Source organism: Pelodiscus sinensis, chromosome 22 (assembly GCF_052426305.1).
Source record: "Pelodiscus sinensis isolate ZL-2025 chromosome 22, ASM5242630v1, whole genome shotgun sequence".
NCBI classification, from domain to species: Eukaryota; Metazoa; Chordata; order Testudines; family Trionychidae; genus Pelodiscus; species Pelodiscus sinensis.
In genome coordinates this window covers 12,026,705-12,046,992 of record NC_143073.1, presented here as the reverse complement: position 1 = coordinate 12,046,992, position 20,288 = coordinate 12,026,705, and the positions used below count along the sequence as shown (strand labels likewise).

The following is a 20,288-nucleotide window of genomic DNA, read 5'->3' as shown; positions in this document are numbered from 1 at the left end:
GGTATGTGGTATGTCCCATACCCCTCAGCACAGGGGGTCCATGGGTATGTGGTATGTTCCATACCCCTCAGCACAGGGGGTCCATGGGTATGTGGTATGTCCCATACCCCTCAGCACAGGGGGTCCATGGGTATGTGGTATGTTCCATACCCCTCAGCACAGGGGGTCCATGGGTATATGGTATGTCCCATACCCCTCAGCACAGGGGGTACGTGGTATGTTCCGTACCCCCCAGCACAGGTATTCCCAGGGGACATGGTATGTCCCGTACCCCAGCACAGGGCCCCCTCGCATGTCTCAGGCCGGGGAGGGCCTTGTGACGATCATCGGGTCACAAGCACTGCCGCAGCCGAAGCCTTGGCGACTCTGCAATAACTTTCAACGAGGGCGCTACTGTCGCTTTAAGAGGCAAGGAGGACGCCGCTCTGTCTCCATGGCGACGGGGCCGTGTCACTGAGAGCTGGACGCGGACGCACGGGCGGCCTGGCCCTAGACGCTGACACCCGGGGATGGCGGCGCATGCGCAACGAGCCGACTGAAGCCGCTCGCCGCCCGGGCAGCGGGAACAGAAACAAACATGGCGGCGTCTGGTGCGGGAGTTGTTGCTATGGCGTCCTGCAGGAGGTAGGGCCAAACCCACCCCCAGGGCCTCGGAGGGGGTGGGCACCCTCCATGGTATGTGGGGTCGGGGGTGCCTCGGGCTGTAGGGATGGGTTTGGGGGGGGTTGCCCTATGGAGGGCTGCAGCTCGGGGTGCAGTGGGGGTCACTCTCTAGGCGGTGGGGGCTGCAGATAGGGGAGCAGTGGGGGTCACTCTAGGCGGTGGGGGGAGCAGTGGGGGCATGAGGGGGGGCATGGGGGGGTTATAGGGGTTTGGGGCCTGCCTATGGTGATAATGTGTATATGGGGGGCAGTATATAGGGAATTTCCCTAGCAGGCTTGGGGCCTCCATATAGGAATTGCAATGCGTATATGGGGGCGATATATGGGGTGGCTGCTCTCTACACAGGGAGCTGTAGATGATAGATGCTGGTACGTAGGGTTATGGCATGGTGTATCGGGGCTGGGGCTATAGGGGTTCTCTAGGGAGCTGGAGGTCACCAAAGTAGGTGTGGTGTGGGGGGTGGAGGGAAGCAGGGGTGGCCCTAGACTAGCCGCCAGCAGCTGGTGCCCTAGGCAATCCATGCAATCGGCGCCCCCACCTCCAAACCCCTCAATGATATTGCGCCACCATTTGGCGCCTCATTTAACTTGGTGCCCTAGTTCGCCTATATGGACGGGCCACCCGTGGAGGGAAGACTGGGCTTGGCACTAAGACACTACCCTGCCAGTATGTGGAAAACAGTGAGCAGTCCTGGGGAACCTTAGACAGTAACAACTATATTATATCATGAGCTTTTGTGGGTAAAACCTACTCCATCAGATGAGTTGTATCTGGGTGGTTCTCTCTTCAGGCAAGGGCAAGTGGGTCAGCAGCAAGGGGTGTATGTAGGATGGGGGGGGGGGGGGCGGAAGGGAAGGGAGAGGAGTATGGCTGGTGGGGATATTTTGAAAATAAATTCACTTTGAGTGATGTGTACATGGGGGGGGGGGGGCAATATATAGCCCTGAACGAGGCCTAGGAGATGAAAAGTCTTTGCTGTCTGGTGCTACCCAGGGAGATGTGGCCTGAAGAGACTACTGGTCCCAGTGTGCCTTGTAGCATGGTGGCTTGAATTGAGAGGGAACAGTGCATGCTGGGATCTGTAGTCTCTGTGGGCTGCCCCTCAGCATAGGAGATGGAAGTCAATGCAGCCTTCCCCATTTTGTAGTTTTTGGGTAGTCCTTGGGCCCCTGACAACTAGGCCAGTGCCATGTTCAGATGGGCAGAATCTGGGCACTGCTCCAACCCACTTGTAAGGGAAGTGCCTTGTGAATTGAGATTGACCTGCCATCTGCTGTCTAGGCCTGGTCTGGAATATTCCATCCTTTGTTTTGAGGACATTTAGCAGTAGCAGGCCTGTGCTACTTTCCTAAAGCGGGTAGCAAACTGATCATGCTCTGTTCACTGGGTACTGTGGGAATTTGCTATTGTGACACTTTTGAGTTAAAAGGGAATCTCCATCTGCTTTTAGCAGGATAGGGCTTATGACACACAGCTGAGTCAGTCTGATTCTATCCAGAAGATGGCAGCATCATGTGTACACACTAGCCAGTTAATGACAGTGTACGGGATTGTGCCATTGGACCTTAATTAAGGCTTCCAGAGCTCTTTGATTCTGTATATAAAGTGTTGGCTGGCTTCATTGTGTGGGGTCAGTGCCTTCTTCAGTGTTCTCTGCTGAATGCCGGGTCTGGGCCAGTGCTCCTCCTCTAGGAGGTGTTGAGAAGAGAATCAGTAAGTTTCTTTCCCACATATAAGCACTTTCTGAGCTCTGCATTAGCAAAGCCCAGCCCATGCCAAAGGCGGCTGGTGGGAGTAACTGGCAACCCACCTCCTGACTAGCAGTTCAGTGATTCACTCTAATTATCTCTGTAGTTCAGGAACAAACAAGAGCCTCACCCAGATCCCTCACCTCAGCTGAGTGAGATGGTGCAGTTTGGAGCAGCCTGTGGGGGTTTGACAATGGAGAGACCTCTGCAGGGAGAGAAGTCTGGTCAAAAGGGCCTACTCAGCCTTGGCCTTTCAGACTGTCACGAGGCACCCACTGAGCCCCCTGGCAGTGTAGGCTCTGCTCAGTAACTGCAGTAGGATCAGTGGCTCCTTCTGCATAGACGACCAAGCTGCTGTTAGAGGGCCAGGCCTCGGAGGGTATGTCAACAGTGCAATTAGATGTGCATGGCAGGTCTGTGCCAGCTCATACAAGCTCACCGGGCTTGGGCAACGGAGCTCCGTAACTGTGGTGTTGACATTTGGGCTTGGGCTGCAGTCTCAGCTCTGGCAGGGTTCTACAGGCAGGGCTCCAGCCTGAGCCTGAACTAGGTATGTTAAAATGTGTTTAATTATGTAATCAGGTAGCCACTGAAAATGTCCGTGGTTACATGGAGCAGGGGGAGGGGAAGGTGTGTGTGCGCATGTGCACGCACACTGTGTGTAACCGTGCATGTTAATCGATATGCCCAAGCTCATTGGTTAACCATGTAAACAGTTACACTTCCACATTGCAGTTCAGCAGCACCTTAGCCTGAGTCGGTTGGCACAGGCTAGCCGAGGGGGGAGGGGGTTCAACTGCAGTGTTAACATATCCTTTGTTACACCTGCCTGGAGCTTGGGATCCTTGGCTGGAAGGCACCAGAGCCCGTTAACTCTCTGCCTTAAAAACTTGCTGAAAGGGGAGTGAAAGGCTGTCTCGGGTGACTGTCCTCGAAGCAGAGCAGAAAGGAGGGTAGATGGCATGATGCTGCCTCCAGGTAGTCCCAGCCACTTCTTTCTCTGCTGTGTGAGGTGGTGGTGTATTGCAGGATAGGGAGAGCCTCTGCCTGGCTTTCCCTCTTCACCCTCCTGAGGATACCCGGCCATTCCTGCCCAGCTGTGCACTATCCTACTCTGGTGGGTGGAGTCATATGGGGCCTGTCTCACTGGAGACCCTTCCTCCCTTTCCCTGGGCACACGGACTGGTTTGAGCCACTCTGGGCCCAGCCACCTCTCAAGATTTTGCAGAGATTCTGGTGGCCAGATGTCCTGGATGAAACTACCATGGGAGCCTGTGCCTGCATCATCCTATCTTGTGTTCTAGGGCCCCAGCCAATGGGAATCTCCACCTGGACAGCCACCGCCGAGGGGTGTGAGCTTGGTGCTGGTGGGGAAGAGACGCTCGCAGCTTGTGAGAGGTACGTCCAGTTGTGCTGCCTCTGAGCACCGGTCCATGCAGCCCAGCATCCATGCTTCAGCTGTGACCAGCACCTGCTGCTGCAGAGGATGGTTGCTGCTTCCTATAATGCAGTTAGTCAACTTTGAGTTAGAGAGAATTCACTCGCGTGACACAGAGTTGGTGCCGCTGTCCTGGAGCCTGGTCTCCCATTCCCTTGCTGAACCCACAAGACTGCACTGCCCTCCTCAAGCTGGGCCTGGCAGTCTGGGGTCTTGCCTCTGATAGCCGTGCTCTGTTAGCATGCCTTTGGCTTTGACTCACTGCGTTGACTCCTCTGTCTCCCCAGAGTTCTCCTTGCCATTGTCTCTACAATGCCCCAGGCCTCTGAACACCGGGTCAGCCGGACTAGAGAGCAGATCATCACATCACAGCCCAAGGCCACCACCAAGCTCCTGAATGGACACCGGGCCGTGAGCCAGGAGCGCCACGCCTCCGCCTCCCCTGCCCTGGCCAATGGGCTTTCCATGGCTCCCAAGATTCGCCCACTGCCTCCCCGGCCCATCCCTCTGGACGATCGGGGGAAGAAGCAGGAGCTCGAGAGGGGCCGCGCTTCGAAGCGCAGTGACATGCTGCGTGGCTCGGTGCCCAGGCGAGGGCCAGTGAAGGCCGACCATGCGGTTAAGGTGCCTAGCTCCCCACAGGCTAGCACCATGTCAGGCAGTGCCTCCTTCTCCCTGTTACTGGTGGGACGGGACACTGAGCGTAGGCTGAGCAACCTTGCCCGCTCCAAGTCCATCAGCATTGGGGACCTGAGCCAGGCAGGGGGACGAGGGGAGGAGGCGAGCGCAGTGCTCAGCCGCCTGACGCTCCAGGACCGCAGCCCATCCTGCAGCCAGAAGCTGGGCCTGGGGCACTTGGCTCTGAAGCGGAGCACTTCGCTCAGGAGGGTCAACGTGTCTCCTGCGCTGGATGGGAGGCCTGCGACCACGTTGCTCTCTGTCCGCACTGAGGGCTGCTCCAGGACTCACACCTCCAATCCTCAGGCCCCCGAGTATGTGCGCCCCCTGGATGTGCCAGTGGCTGGGAGCCCACCCAAGGGCAAGGTCCCGTCTCCAGCTCCGAGCAGGCCTGAGGAGAAGGCTTCTGTTGTAAGAGTGGTTTGACATCTACTGAGCATGATGGGTAGCAGTCCTCCCTGTATGGGGGTGGATGGGCCCTGTTACTGCTGACACCACCTGGCTCTGCAGGGTACAGTGCCTGGCCTGATGTTTGGGGGCTGCAGTCTCAGGCTTCCTCAAGAGGGGGAGGCTTTCTCCCACCTTGCCCCCGCCCTGACTTGCCAGTGGGAGTCTAGGCTTAGTGCTCTCTGGTTTGCCCCAAGCTGTCCCCAGCCTCCTCATTCCCATGAGAACCCAGCACCTGTGGGTGAGATCCTGGGAGCAGGCAAGTAGAAAGCCATGCCATGAGGCAGAATGGCCAGGTTCACTGGGGTAGTGGGAGGGTGACGTGCCTCAGCGAGATTGGCAGCTGGGGCTTGGAGGTGGAGTGATTTTTGTTTTGTTTTTTGTTTTATTTTGTTTTGAGTCCCTTGTCTGGCTACAATCACCCTGCTTCCCCCAGCAGCCTCCTGCCCGCTACCATACACATGCAAACCTGCGGGGAGTGGGTGGCATCAAAATGTCCTAATTGGGCCTGCAGGATGTCTGGGGGGAGGGTCTTTGGGCCCACTGAGTGGGGGCACAACATGCAAGTCAGCAAGCAGCTCCCAAGCCCCTGACTTGTCCTGCAGCAGCAACTTTGGCTGCTCCAGGAACGGCTTCCATTGCTCCTTAGCTGGGAGTTCCACTGATCCGCTGGGGGGGGGGGGGCGCAGCGCAGAGAGCCAGCTTGTGGAGTCAGTCTCTGGTGGGATTGCATGTGAAGTTAACAGATGCTGAGACTCGTGGATTGCTCACTCGGGTGGGGGAGGGACAGTGAGTGAGAGGCAAAACCACAGACCGTCCCCTACAACAGGCCTGGTATCAAGGCTTTGCCCCAGGTAATGAAAATGGCCCAAACTGTCCAAATGCCTAAATTTTGATCTCCAAACTTTGAGATCCCCCCATGTCCTGACCCAGAACTTTCCCTCAGTCCCTGCCTGCAGCTCCTCAACTTTCCTAGCAAAAGAACCTCCCAGGTGTGTTCACCCAGCACCAGCTGATAGTGTAACTGCTAATCGGTTCCCTCTAGGAAATCTTACCTAATCTGTGTGAGCACAGGTGTGGGGCTGAGCGCTAGGCATGGCTTGCTGCCCCACGCAGGGCTAGCTGGCTAGCGAGAGCTTGGCGTGCACCCACCTAGCAATCCAGTGAACTATGGCAGCCCTGAGGCAGGTTGGCCTGGGGCAGCTGGTTTCTTCCCCACCCCAGCCCTCTCGCAGTACCTGCGGCAGGGTCGATGACTGTTGGGTTGTATTTTCTTTCTCTGGTCTACGGTTCTTCAAGCACCTGCTGTCTCCGGAGTAGTTCTCCTTGCTAATTAATCCCACAGAGATGAGCCTCAAGCAGGGCCCGGAATAGCCGGAGGAATCGGATCAGCTAATGAGCTGATGGTTTATAGAGGCAGAGGGAGGGCCCAGTGGTCCCTTCAGTTGGTGCAGGGCAAGCACAGCGCTCCGGCTGCCCGCTCCTCCGTGTGGCAGGAGCCATGCCAGGCCTGCAGGGAGCCACCCTGGTGGAGCTGCCGCGAAAGCTGCACCGCACGTTGGCCACCAAACGGGAGCTGCAGGGCAAGGGGGCGGATATCTCGGAGTCGGTCGTGCACACGGCGGTGATGGGGCTGCTGCTGATGACCAGCGAGGTAACGTGCCATGTTCTTCCTGCTGCTGGCCACAAGCAGCAGGACACCCCCAGTCTCTGGGGGCCACGAGATGGCCGTGCTGCAGGGGGTTGGCTCGGTGTGTATGGAGGAATGGGCTAGGCTGGCCATGTGCGTGGCCGTCCTCCTGGGGAGACACGAGGCAGAGATCGACCTATTTACAGTATCACGGCACGGACCTGCTCCTCCTTGAATTGGCTACTTCTCAATCCCTTTCCCAGGCACTCATCCCACCTCTCTCTCTCGTCTCTCAGACACACAACACCCTCCTCCTGGGCTCTGGGCACATCGGACTCCGCAATCTTGGCAACACGGTAAGCCCCTGGCTTTCAGTGCTGGGGAGCCATGGACAGTAGGACCCCCCCGCATGCAGGGGAGGAGGGTTGGGGGAGGGGGCGGGATGTCGACTGTGCAAGGCTTTCAAACCTGCATTTGCTAGTCACAAATAGCACTTGCTGCCTGGGAAAGGGACGTGCAGACCTGCTGGAGTTGGGAAGACTCTAGGTGGCTCGTCTTCCCTACGGCCCAGTAGGGAGGTGGGGCTGCTCCCAGCGCTGCACCCCCCTCTGCTGTGCCCAGTTTGGGTCCCATGCTCCCCGTGCAGCCCTCGTGGCACTGGTCACACCAGGGCAGAGTGTGGCACTGTGGTGTTTCATATCCATTTTGCACTTGCCAGGGAACGGAGACCTGGGCTGCCTGGTTTCTGTGTCATAGATGTGCCATGTGGGGGAGACCGTGCCCTGCCAGGGCGCTCTGAGATTCCTGAGTGCTGCTGTTTCTCACATGAGTCTGTCACCCTGGTCCCTGTAACCTCCCCAGTTGCCTCTTCCTCTGTGTTCCCAGGCCTGGCCCTTACCTGAAGCAGTGAGCTCCTTTGAAGCGCTGCTAACCGGGCGCCTTGCTCCCCCTGCTGCCACCTCTGACCAGCGCCTGCCTGCCTGCTTGTGGGACTGGGGCACAGCAGCTTCCCCCTGCCGTGCAGACATGCTGGGTGCGAGGATGCAGGGATGTGCCTGTCGCTGCCAGCAGCGTGCTAGGCCGGTCTGTTGAGGCCAAGCCAAGGGCTGTGCCTATGTTGCATGGAGAAGCCAGCAGTTGTGCTGGGGGTGGAACTGGCTCACTTTTCCCACCCAGCTGTGGCTCCCCTTGCGCCCTACTCTGCTCCCTGCAGCCCCAGCAGTGGAAGGCTTGGGCTGCTCTGGGGCTTTCTGGGTGTCTGCCCAAACCCTGCTGTGTCTAGCACACTGAATGTCACTTCTGCCCTCTGCTGTATGGAATCAGGACAACTGTTGTGTGTCAGAGGCCCTGTACTGCTGATGGTGATTCTCCTGTAGCCCAGGTGGCAGGGGTTTGACTGAGTCGAGTGCTGCCTGTGTTGTCGGAGGGGCTCAGAGAGGCCCTGGTGCAGTGAGTGGCAGTAGCTTTAGTCTAGCTAGGGGGGTGGTTGATCAGCTGTATTTGGCCAAAGACTCTATCTTCCTGGTGCGGGGGGTTAATGACTGGAGATCCTACCCCCCCATCATCAGCATCAGTCTGCTTCACTGTGGTGGCCCCCTTCTTTGGGACCCCTCGGTGTCCCTCCTACATCTGCTGCCAGCCTGGTCTCTGCACAGTGGTGAGGGACAGGTGGCTTCAGGAGCACCCTCTTTCGGCTGTCAGGGTGGCCGGATTTGGCTGGGACTGCTTGGAGCAGATCTGGGCAGGGTGAACTGACAGACTTTGGCACGTGTCTGCACTCTGGGCTCCCTGCTCTCCACGGCTCATGTCCAGTAGGAACGACGGCCCCTCCTGGGCTGGCTGTGCTCAGCAGTGCAGGGGCTGGGGGAGCCGGTGCCCAGAACATGGGGCCTGCCCTCACTGCCTGCCTGTGTCCCTGCAGTGCTTCATGAACGCCGTGCTCCAGTGCCTGAGCAGCACCAAACCCCTGCGTGACTACTGCCTGCTCAAGGAGTTCCTCCAGGAACAGCCTGGCACCTCGCGGGCCCCGCAGGAGCTCACGGAAGGTAGGTGAGGCAGCCGGGCACCTCGTGGCTGCTCCCCAAAGCTGGCTTGCTGCAGCGGGAGCTAATCCCTGCCTCAGTCACCAGGTTATGTAAGTGCCCTGCCGAAGTGAGGCCAGCTGGAAAGCCCGTTACATAAGCAGCAGGGCTGAATTCCCTGCCATGGCGCTGTTGACACTGTGCCCAGCAGGGGAGATGGAGGATGGGCCCATGGCCAGGCTCTGCAGTGCTGGGTGTGCTCCTGTCGCTCTGGGCACCGCAGGGCAAGGCTGGGGAGCTGGCACTAAGCAGGGAGCAGAGGTGTTAGTGGCAGAGTCAGGAATAGGATCCAGGCTGTGCTCCACCCACTGTCCCGTGCTCCCTTTGACCCCCATCAAGCTGTTCTTCCACCCCTCCCTGTCCCCGGGTCTGCTGCATGGGGGAAGCAATATTTTGTAGGTCTGGGGTTGTTTTCGTTTCCCTCTCCCCCCCCCCCCCCTGCCCCAGGACTGCTCCAGCAGGGTCTAGTTGGAGATGAGCCTCTCCCCCAAAAGCAGGAAATCCCGCTCCCCCACCTCATGGCTGCCATGCCAGGTGGGGTGAGCAAGCTGGCTGTGGGGCAGGGCAGGCAGGGTAACATGGGCTGGTGGCTTGTTTCCCCTCAGCCTTTGCAGATGTCATCAATTCTCTGTGGCACCCAGATTCCACCGAGGCTGTGAACCCCGCACGCTTCAAAGCCGTCTTTCAGAAATACGTCCCGTCCTTCACAGGCTACAGGTGAGAGGTTCTGTCCTGTGGACCCTGGATCCCTTCTCCCACGGCCATGGGGCGGGGGGGCTGTCCCAGAGCACCAGGGGAATGTAGCTGCCTTTGGGCCAGATGGTAGCAGCCAGCATAATGGGCACCTGGAGGAACCAGTTCAGCCAGGGCATAGGATCCCTGCGATCTCAGGCCTGTGCAGAGTAGCCTGGACCTCCTCGGAGTCCTGCCTGACAGCCCCTTCCCACAGCAGCCTGCCAGAGCTCCGCTTCTCCGCCCTGGCAGGATGATGGGCTGAGTCAGGCAGGGGGGACAGCAGCAGTGCTGGGAAAGCTCCTCTGCCGATGAATCCTGAGTGTGGAGGGCTGGGGGGTTAGGGGAGGGGACCCTGCATGTGATTAGTGCTGGGAGCAAGGGTGGGGCTGAGGATCCTGGATGTGGAGAGTCCTGGGGGATAGAGCTGGGGAGGGGACTCAGTATGTAGAGGCTGCTGGAGAGCTGGGGAAGGGAACCCAACATGTGGAGGGCCCTGGATGGGTGCAAGAAGAGGGGAGCCAGTGTGTGGAGGAAGCTGGGGGGCAGGGCTGGAGAAGGGGAGCCGGTGTGTGGAGGAAGCTGGGGGGCAGGGCTGGAGAAGGGGAGCCGGTGTGCGGAGGAAGCTGGGGGGCAGGGCTGGAGAAGGGGAGCCGGTGTGCGGAGGAAGCTGGGGGGCAGGGCTGGAGAAGGGGAGCCGGTGTGCGGAGGAAGCTGGGGGGCAGGGCTGGAGAAGGGGAGCCGGTGTGCGGAGGAAGCTGGGGGGCAGGGCTGGAGAAGGGGAGCCGGTGTGCGGAGGAAGCTGGGGGGCAGGGCTGGAGAAGGGGAGCCGGTGTGCGGAGGAAGCTGGGGGCAGACCCAGGGTGGAAGCTCTGGAAGGACGGGGTGGGGCAGGGCTCTGACAGGCCGTTCCTGTCTCTAGCCAGCAGGACGCCCAGGAATTCCTGAAGTTTTTAATGGACCGGCTGCACGTGGAGATCAACAGGAAGGGGCGCAAAACTCCCAGCATCCTCTCTGATACCAAATGGCCCTCAGTGCTAGAGGACGCGGACCCCCTGAGGTGAGCAGGCCAAGCTGGTCGGGGCTGCGGCGCCCGAGCACGCAGAGAAACGTGGTTCCCGTTGTGAGCTGGTCCTTGCACCGAAGGCCTGAAAGCTGCAGGACGGCCCCCGGCAGGGACTCTGTTGCTGCATGGCCGGGGCTGGGGAGTTGATGGGGGCAGGGACCAGGCCAGTGTCCTGGCTGGGGCTGAGAAGCTGGTGACCTTGGCTCCGTCCCGGGGACAGGAGCAGCACTGAGCAGGTTGGCAGGCAGCTCCCTGTGGTTCGGGGTTCCCAGCAGTGCATTGTTGCCTGGGGGACAGGGAGCTGCTGCCAGGGGCAAGCCAGCAGGTGGGGAGGAGACTGACCCACCGAGAGTGCTGAGCCTGCTCTTGGTCCAGGGGCTGCCTTCCTAGGAGCTTGGGGAGTCTCAGCCCAACAGCAGGACAGGAGCCCCGTGCACAGCCCCACCTCCTGCTGCCTCTGGCTGGTGTGTGGAGGGAGCTGCCCTTGGGGAATCTCCCTCAGCAACCCCCCCTGGGTTTTCCCTAGTGATGACGAGCGAGCCAATCTGATGTGGAAGCGCTACCTGGAGAGAGAAGACAGCAAAATAGTAGGTGAGCATCTCTCTGGCCCCGGGGCGGGGGGCTCTGATGGACGGGGGGCCCAAAGGGCCATGAGCCTGGCTACTTCCCACTGAGGTCCACCCTGACCCCCCAGTGGGATCAAAAGCTGGAGCCCTGCTGGGGGAGCCCATGCAGCTATAGGGAGCCACAGACCCTCCACCTTCCAGGAGGGGGGACCCGTGAGCAGCCCTCAACCCACGTGTCCCCCACCTCTGGGACCGCTGCTCAGGGTAGATGGAGGGCCCATGGCTCTCCACAGCTGCCTGGGCAGCGCTTAAGGCCCCAAGGCCCCGGCCCGGGCCAGGCTGGAAACCAGAGCCAGGTCAGGGCAAGAGCCATGCAAGCAGCTGTGGGGAGCTGTGGACGGTTGCCCTGGCCTGGGAGGAGGCCCTGGAGGCCCAGAGCCTGCTCTTTGCCCTCCCACCCCAGGCAAGTGAAGGGGCCTGGGCTTGCCTGTCTCCAGCTTCTGTCTTGGCCAGAGGTGGAGCCCCCCCACTTCTAGGAAGACTCTGTTGCCTCTGCCTTCCTGCCCCCTACCCAGTCCCTCTGGACTCATGGCTGGGGGCTGCGCCAGGGAGAGCCGGGACTGGGACAGGCAGACTCTGCCCGGGCTGTCTCCCTCTAGCCCCTTGTGGAGCTCAAAGTCCCCTCCCCTCGCACATGTGCTGGGGCTCTGAGTCTGGGCCCCTGGAGAGGGTGGTACTGGGGCTTAGAGCCGCTTTGGTGCGAGGGGAGGAGCCGCACATCCGCTTGGCTCCTGTCAGTCCCGGGCCAAGCTGGCAGGGGGCACCCAGCGGGGGGCACCGGGCAGGGAGGCACCTGTGCTCACCTGTCCCTTCTCCCTCCCAGATCTCTTCGTGGGCCAATTGAAAAGCTGCCTCAAGTGTCAGGCCTGTGGCTACCGCTCCACCACCTTTGAAGTCTTCTGTGACCTCTCCCTTCCCATCCCCAAGGTAGGGCCCGTGGGAGCTGGGCGCCCGGGGAGAGAGCCGCTCCCTCTGTCCTGGCTCATCCTCTCTTCAGCAGCGGGATGCAGTGGGCCTCAGAGGCCTCATGCTTCCTGGCCAGCCCAGGGAGGGTTGTGCGTGTTCACCTACTGCAGCTTCCCTGAGCCCCCTGGCGCGCCTGCTGCCCCTTCTCGCCCTTGGGGCAGCGCAGGGCTGCCCCCCTTTGCGAGTTCAGAGCAAAGTGCTGAGCCAGCCTTGCACAGCCAGTGCCCCAGGCCTGATTGGGACTGGGGCTAAGCTCCTGCCCCGGTCTGTCCCCCTCCCCTCCCTGCAGGCCTGAGCCTCTGCCCTGACTTTGTGCGCCCCTCCCTGCTTTCCGTTGCAGAAAGGCTTTGCCGGTGGGAAGGTCTCTCTCCTCGACTGCTTCTCCCTCTTCACCAAGGAGGAGGAGCTGGATTCGGAGAACGCTCCGGTAAGGGACGGGCACCGCTGCACTGGGTGCACAGGGATTAGCCCTGACCCAGCTGTGCTTAGAATGAGCCTTCACGTCTCTATCCCGGGGGTCTGCGAGGCACATCCCCGCTGGGGCAGGGGCACGTGGAGCTGGGCCGGGCCAGGCCAGGCTGCTGAGGTCGCCAGCATCGCCCCTGCGTCTATAGGACAGTAACTGGGGCAGCACCTTGAAATGAAGGCACCAGGCGGAGGGGAACATGACAGGGAATGGGCGGAGCAGTGAGGCCTGGACAGCAAAGCCCAGGGAGGCGGGTGGGCAGCTGGCAGTGACGTGCCAGCCAGAGCAGGGTGGAGCAGTCGGCTTGGCCCCTCCCCTGTGCGCTGAGCTGGACTGTTCTGTGCTCGGAGCAGGTCTGTGACAAGTGCCGGCAGAGGACGAGAAGCACCAAGAAACTGACCATCCAGCGCTTCCCCCGCATCCTGGTGCTGCGTATCCTGTCTGATGGGTATGGGCGTGCTCGGGGGCGGGGGGTAAATCTTTTGCCTTGGGGCAACCCCTTCAGCCCGGGCATGGTCCTGCTCTGCCTCCAGGGCCATGGGGATTAGCTTGGGGTGCGACTCATTGGGCGCTGACCCATGGCCCAGAGGCCTGGCTGGGCTTTCTGACAGCGTCCCAGTGCTGGAGGGGCTGGGCAGGGAACTCGGCAATCCCAGGCTGTTCGGCAGATCTCTGCTTGGTGCCTGGCCTCAGTCGGGCTGGGGTCTGTGGCCCAGGTGGCTGCGGGTGTGTCCCTGGCAGCGTGGTGAGGGATGTGCCTGATCCCAAGAGGCTGGGCTAGTGTTAGCTCCTGCAGGCTATGAGCCATCAGGCCCAAGGCCACCCTGTCCCTTGGTTCCCTTGCCTGTTACGGCCCTTAGCCCGGCCGCTGCGGGCCAGACCTGAACAGGTTCTCCACCACCCGCTACTCCATCAAGAAATGCTCCGTCTTCGTGGACTTCCCGCTGCAGCGACTCAACCTCAAGGAGTTTGCCAGTGAGAAGGCTGGTAAGTGGCCTGGCCCCAGCCCGCCCTGCCCTCAGGGCTTCTGGATAGCCTGCCTCCCCCGGAGCCGCGCCTTCAGGGCCCTGCCTGGGGTGGGGCGCACGCTGGCTCCTGACCTTGTGACTCACATTGCTAGGCCAGCTGCTGCATTGTTCTTCCCAGACCTCCTTAGCCAGCAGGCCCCTGGTGGGCACAGAGTGGGGCTAGAAGGGCTGCAGGCCATGGCCCTGGGCGGGAGCTATTGGCATGTGCAGCAGGCTGGGCCCTGAGCAGGGAGGGGCTAAGGGGAGCGGTGGGTGTGGGGTGGGAGGAGGCAGTTCCAGGGAAGCGTTTGCCAGGGCCCCAGGGATGGATTCAGCCAGTTCAGCCCCATCTCCTAGCAGCTGGGTGGGTTGGAGGCAGGGGTGTGAATGGTTAACTGGGAAGCGTCGCCCTCACTGGGTAATGCTGACTGGTTACAGTTAACCAGCGGGGGCCACTCCAGCCCAGCCAGGTTTTAAGCGGTTAACTGATTAAATAGGATTTTATGTCCCTAGTTGGGGGGAGCCAGCACACTGAGCCTGAGGACTCTGAACAGGCAGGCTCCCTGTTTTCAGTGCTGCCGCCAGGCGCTTGCTCTGGCTCGCACGTGCTGTGGGTGGTGCTCAGCAGACAGGCAGGGCTCTTCGCAGCACCCACTGGAGGATGGAGCAACCTCCTTTCTGGGGAAAAAGGGAAACCGAGGCACGAGACGGGCATGTAGCCAAAGCTGCATTCTGGGCCGAGAAGCTAGGACTGTAAGAGGAGGTGGCCAGGCATGGGGCAGAGAGTCCGTGTGTCAGCTGGGCTCTGAGAGGGGCAGGTGTAGCTGCCCCGAGGGTGTGACCCCGTGCTAGCTCCACTAGCTAGGCCTAGCTTTAGCTGGAGGCCAAGGCAGATGCTGTGCCAGGGAAGAGGTAACCAGACCTTGCAGGGAGAGAGAAAGTGGAAGGCAGCAGGAACGGCTCTGCCTGCAGGGAGTGGGCAGGGGTGGCCTCCCTCCTGTATGGAGAGGGGTCTGAGGGCAAGCAGGGGGGTCACTGCAGACACAGCTTGTGTAGCAACTGACTAACACTCCCCCACCAAGAGGGCTCTGGGTGCAAGCAAGGAGGTTCACTGCCCAGTATGGGCTCTTGGGATAGTGCTGGGAGGGCTGGGGGCGTGTTGCTGTTTGGCAAGGGCTCTAGCTGAGCTGGGGCAGTGCGAGGGGCTGTGTGGCGAGGGTTCTGGTGGCGCTGGGGGGAGTGCCATGGGGCTGCGTGGCAAGGACTGAGCCATTGTGTGTTGCAGGGAACCCTGTATATAAACTCTACGCCCTGTGCAATCATTCGGGCAGCGTGCACTACGGCCACTACACCGCCTTCTGCAGGGATCAGTCCGGCTGGCGGGTCTACAACGATTCTCGGTATGAGGAGGGCAGGACTCTCCTGCAGCCATGGCACTGGGGTCCCTCGGGCTGGGGGCAGGGAGAGATGCTGAACCCCCTAGAAGAGACACAGGTGTGTCTGGGAGGGGGGTCCTGTCACGTGTCCCTGGGTGTAGCCATGGGACAGTGGGGTCCTGCCCCATAGGGCAGCGGGGTCTCCTGAGGCTGGAGAGCACTTCCCTGCACTGGGGGCAGGTGCCCTGAGCCCCATCCAGCTGGAGGCAGCGGCACAGGTGAGTCCATTGCTGCCCTTTCAGGAAGCCTGCAGTGACCTAATGAACACGCCCCTTCTGGGGATGTCTGCCTGGAGCCTGCCTGCCCTGGTTGTGGGCAGGCTCTGCTGCCTGGGCCCCCAGCATGCACCTGGCCAGCTGGCTGGGTCCTGGGAAATGTGAGAGGGGGCCCTATGGGGCTGCATGTGGCCTGGAAGCTGAGGCTGGGCCTGTGCCTCTCCCAGCCCTGCCCCAGAACTGCCCATTGCCTGCGGCCTGGTTCCTGGGAGCGCCCTGGCCTGCTCTGAAAGCTGAGCACGGCCAGCCCTGGGGCCAGCCAGGCCTGCTCCCTCGCTGGGCCTGGGAGTGGAGCTCTCCCTGGGCTGATGCTGAGCCTGCCGTGCGTGGCCCTGCGCGGGGAAGCCAGCGGGGGTGGCTTGCCGGGGCGCAGTGTTAACGCCGTCTCGTTCCCGCAGCGTGTCCCCGCTGAGTGAGAACCAGGTGCCGTCCAGCGAGGGCTACGTGCTCTTCTATGAGCTGGAGGACCATCGCGGGAAGAAGCAGTGAAGTGTTGGACCTTGGCGCCTGCGCCACAACCCTCTTACCTCAGAGACTGAGCCAGCTTTCTGGGATCCCCCTTCAGTGACCCACAGGCCTGGGCTGCTTGCCCGCCCGCTGGCTGGAGGCAGCAGAAGTGGGGCAGGGCCTACCACAGACTGTGGGGGAGGGGCATGCCCATCTGCTCCCCAGCAGGAGGATGGGATGTGCCCACTCTGGCCTGCACCTTGCTGGGTATGTGGGGGAGGGGCTGGGCAAGGCCCCCACCCCTGCTGTGCTGACACAGGGGGCTCTTTCAATAAACAGTGAGGCTGTAAATAAACCCCAGAGCCACGCCCCAGCTGGGAACTTTTTGTGAATAAATTTACTAAGAAAAGTGCCCCGGTGTCTGTGCGGGGAGAAGGGCCTGGCAGGGTGCATGGGCGTCAGCACTTCTTCCCCCACCTGCTGGCCTCGCCCCGGATCTGCCTGGCACCGAGACCCGCTACTGAGGGGGAAGAACTTGCAGCTGCTGGCCTGGGACGGGAGAGCTGGAGCAGGTGCCGCCTGCTCGTTGTGCACTGGGAAGGCGGCCTGGTGTCAGCGCACACAGCCAGGCCGAGGTGATCAGCCTGGCCCGTGGATGGGGCCCAGCACACAACGCGCTTGGCAGAAGGAACACAGAGAGCCTGGGCCATCTGCCTTTGGCAGGGATCCTGCTGCTACAGTGAGAGCTTCCCTGGGGCATCTGGAGGCCAGGGCCTGTTCTGTTCCTTCCTGGCACTGAGCTGGGAGGACAGAAGCCCCAGGAGCGATGGATCCCCTTTGGATTTGCCTAGGGCTGGACTATCATGCACCCTCCAAGGCAGCTGTTCTGCCTGCAAAAGGCCTTTAATGGCTCACTGAGAAGCCTTTGCCGTGAAATGACTCTGAGCCTGTGGGCCTGTCTTGAGGGAACTTGCCTGCCTTGGGCTTGAGCACCTAACTCAGGGCTATGGGTAGGGAGGAAGCGCAGGCCTGTTGGGGAGTGAACGCTGGGCCGAGAGGTCGACTGTCTCCACCTGTGAGAGGAGTGCAAGGGCAGGTCTGACTGCATAGCGGGGAACACCCGCTGGAGGGAGCATGTCTGTGTAAGTCCTGCTAGAGTGGTGGTGTTTCCACAGCTGTGTAACTCAAGGGCTTTCTGTGTAGAGTCCTAGGGTATGGGGACATTCTGACAACAGCTGCTCAGTGGGCATCCTCAGTCAAAGATAACAATATGGGAGGAAAAGGCTAGATACGACAGGAAAATCATAATGGTACTATCAGTCTGGGGTATGTCATCCCAGCGCCTACCATGCGTTAGAATTGGAAAAGGTACAGAGAAGGGCACCAACAATGATTGGAGGGGGATGGAATATCTCCACTCTGAGGAGAGATTAAAAAGATCGAGACTAGTCATCTTGGAAAAGAGATGACTAAAGGCTGGATATGGTAGGTCTCTATCTTGGCACTGGAAAAGTTCAGAAAAGGGCAACAACAATGATTAGGGGTTTGGAACAGCTGCCAGCTGAGAGATTAAAAAGTAGGACTTTTCCATTAGAAAAGAGGAGACTTTTGGGGCGGGGGAGATATAACAGGCTTATAAAATCATGACTGGTGGAGAAAGTGAACAAAGAAACGTTGTTTGCTTTTTCCTAGAGCCCAAAAACCAGAGCTTACCAAATTAAATGAGACAGAAAATTTCAGATGAAGAAGGAAGTATTTCTTCTCACAGTGCAGTCACCCTGTGGAACTCCTTGCCAGGGGATGTTGTGAAGGCCAGCAGTGTAACTAGTTTCAAAAAAAGAATTAGATCATGCCTGGAGGATAGGTCCATCCACTGGGTTTTAGCCAGGATGGTTGGGGATTCAACTCCTTGCTCTGGGTGGTCCTAGCTGATGGCTGCCAGAAGTTGGGAATCAATTTCAGAGGATGGCTCCCTTGGTAATTGCCCTGTGTCTGTTTATTCCCTTCGAAGCAGCTGGCACTGGCCACTGTCAGGAGGCACAATACTGGGCTAGAGTGACGAATGGCCCACCCCAGTATGGCCGTTCTAACATGGCTCAGCAGTTCCCCTCTCAGCCTGTGTTCGGCCTTTCTTGCTGTGTTGTCTGTGAAGACATTAAACTAGGAGACTGAAGGGCCCAGAGCCAGAGTGAGAGTCTGGGGGAGCATGAGAATGAGCCGGGGCCTGCTCAGGCACTGCTTTCAGAGGGGAGGGTGGCTGGGTTCGTGTCCCAAGGACGGGTTCAGATAAGCGGGCTGGGACTAAGCATGCCCTAAGCCCCCAGAGCTAGAAATAGTGATGGCTCTGCTCAGCCCCTGTGTTTGCTACAGCCAGCTAGGGGACCAGGCCAAGGAGGACTGGTCAGTCTGTAGCAGACGAAATCAGCTCTGGCCAGCAGGTCCATGGCTCTAGTGAGCGCCCCCTCTCCCCTTGTGCCAGAGGCTGCTGTCTTGGTTTGAGTTACTGATCCATATTGGGGTAGCACCTCAGAGCCCCAGCTGCAGACAGGACCATATGGGGCCAGGTGCTGAACAGACACAACGGCATCCTGGGAGTGCTTCCACTCGGAAGTATAAGACAAGAGATGGGGGGGGGGGGGAAAGACGGAGGGAACAGGCATCATGTTGGTCAGCCTGATGGGCAGCGGTCTCAGCTCCACCGTGACCGGTTTTGCAGGCATCAAGGCAAAGGGGAGGGGAAAGGTGGGATCTGAAGGCTGAGAGCAGTGCGGGTGTCTGGGGGAGCTGCTCCTGAGCAGTGAGGGCAGCATGGCAGATGCACAGGAAGGGGGCAACCTGATCCAAGCGAGGGGCGAGGAGAATGAGCAGCCGCATATGACCAGGGCACGGCTGGTGGACGGCTGACAGCCTGGCTGCATGGAGGAGAGGAAAGCCCCTTAGCCATGTTCTGCAGAAGGAACCTGAGATTTAACTTGGGTTTGAGGCACCAGGACGAAGTCCAGGTGAGAGCCTGAGTGTCAGGCAGGTGCTGATGGTATCCCCGGGCAGGGAGCAGGGGTGTGGTGGGGCAGAGCAGGACCTGTCGCTCCCCCCACCTACTTAGAGGCAGGACCCTGCAAAGACTCATGGCTCCTTCCTTTACACCAGGAATAAGGGCTGCCTATTCTACCTGCCCCGGCCCCAGCCTGTAGGGCTGGTGGGTTCCTGGAGGCCCCGTGCAGCTGGGATCTTGTCTCCGTGCTGCTCCGCAGCCACTGCCTGGGGAAGGCTCCCGAGGGCTGCGCTGTGCGGACAAACATGCCGTGCCGGTTGCCAGCAGTTAATTAGCTCCAGCTGGTGAGGAAGGGGAGGCTGCGATCTCGGGGAACGGCATCCCTCGGGCACTGCAGCATGTTTATTGAAAGCCCGGCTTCCCCACGGCCCTGGGGACTGCTCCTTTCAGGCTCCCACAAGTTAAAAGGGCAGTGGCGAGGCCTCAGGAGGGTGTGGATGCCATTCCTGCCAGCAGCACTTCGCTGCCAAGGTGTGAGGGGAGGCAGGCCCAGGGCAGGTGAACACAGCATGGTTACGTGTGTCAGCCCAGAGAGCTGCCTTCCCGGCCAGGCGAGGCAGGAATGGCCAGTCACCTCTGGCCAGGAGAGCTGTTTCCAGGGGCTGCTGCAGATCCCTCACACTGGGCAATGTAAGCAGGCCAAAGCCCTCTGGGTGGGTGGGGGCAGGAGGCTGTTCCAGCCCTCTCTGGTGAGCATCACCGGATAAGTGGGACACTTACTGGTTAACCATTTGTACCCCTAGCTTGGACCAGTTCTCTGACAGCCTGCCAGGCATGGAGTGAGGCGTATCTTGTGCCCACCCACCCCCCAGTGCTGCCAGTAACCGGGACTCCTGGGTTCTCTTCATAATTACAGCAGAGTCCTGCTCCTCCCCTGCACCCAATAAGGGAGGGTGTGGTTTCCTCAGTGGCTGCATTAGGGTACTGGAGATATGCAGGGCTCTGTGGAGTTCCTCTCAGTGGCTCCAAATGGGCCAGCCCAGGGGCTGAACTGGGCTATCTGAGCAGGCTTCCTTTCCCTGGCAGAGGGGATGGTGCGAGATGTGTGAGCCCACAAAAGGGGCTGTGGATGGTGGTACCTGACTGCAACCAGTCAAGGGCTTTTCCCAGCACCCAGCTGGCCTTCAAAAAGGATTGCAGGGGGAGTCTCAGGTGTTGGTGCCCTCCAGCAGGTACCCTGTGCAAGGGGCAGCTGGGCCCTGCACCCCCAGCCTGGGGGGGAGGAAGGATGGTACTGGGGACATGGGGCTGATACAAGGGCTGGGAGTGGGTATGGAGCCAGTGGGGTTCCATCAGAGGTATTGGTGGCTGTGGGGGTGGGGTGGAGGTACTAGGGGGCAGCAATACAGGTGGTACAGGGCATGGGAGGGGTGGTATTAGGGTAGTAGAGGTGATACAGGGCAGAGGGGGCATTGGGGTGACAGGGATGTTGGGACAGTGGGGAGGCTGGGAAAGGATTTGAGATGCTGGAAGGGGTATTGGAGGAGGTACAGGGTCTGGGAGGGAGTGCTGGGGACAGTGGGGGCTGGG

The 20,288-nt window shown here is 60.2% G+C and overlaps 1 protein-coding gene across 3 annotated transcripts; it reads left to right on the top strand.

Annotated features, from left to right (window-relative positions):
- The first annotated feature begins 379 nt into the window (after positions 1–379).
- On the top strand, positions 380–16,079 carry USP21 (ubiquitin specific peptidase 21). Of its 3 annotated transcripts, none has more exons than XM_075908029.2 (14): positions 380–675; positions 3,716–3,809; positions 4,137–4,938; positions 6,901–6,960; positions 8,526–8,649; positions 9,291–9,402; positions 10,340–10,477; positions 11,010–11,074; positions 11,933–12,036; positions 12,416–12,502; positions 12,895–12,973; positions 13,421–13,528; positions 14,834–14,948; positions 15,658–16,079. In XM_075908029.2, the coding sequence occupies exons 2-14, from the start codon at positions 3,727–3,729 to the stop codon at positions 15,746–15,748; spliced, it is 1,968 nt and encodes a 655-aa protein (XP_075764144.1). In that variant the 5' UTR covers positions 380–675; positions 3,716–3,726; the 3' UTR covers positions 15,749–16,079. The 3 variants fall into 3 exon arrangements, with proteins under 3 accessions (XP_075764144.1, XP_075764143.1, XP_075764142.1); XM_075908028.2 differs by having other exon boundaries at positions 381–624; XM_075908027.2 differs by lacking the exon at positions 380–675 and having other exon boundaries at positions 3,661–3,809.
- The last annotated feature ends 4,209 nt before the right edge of the window (positions 16,080–20,288 follow it).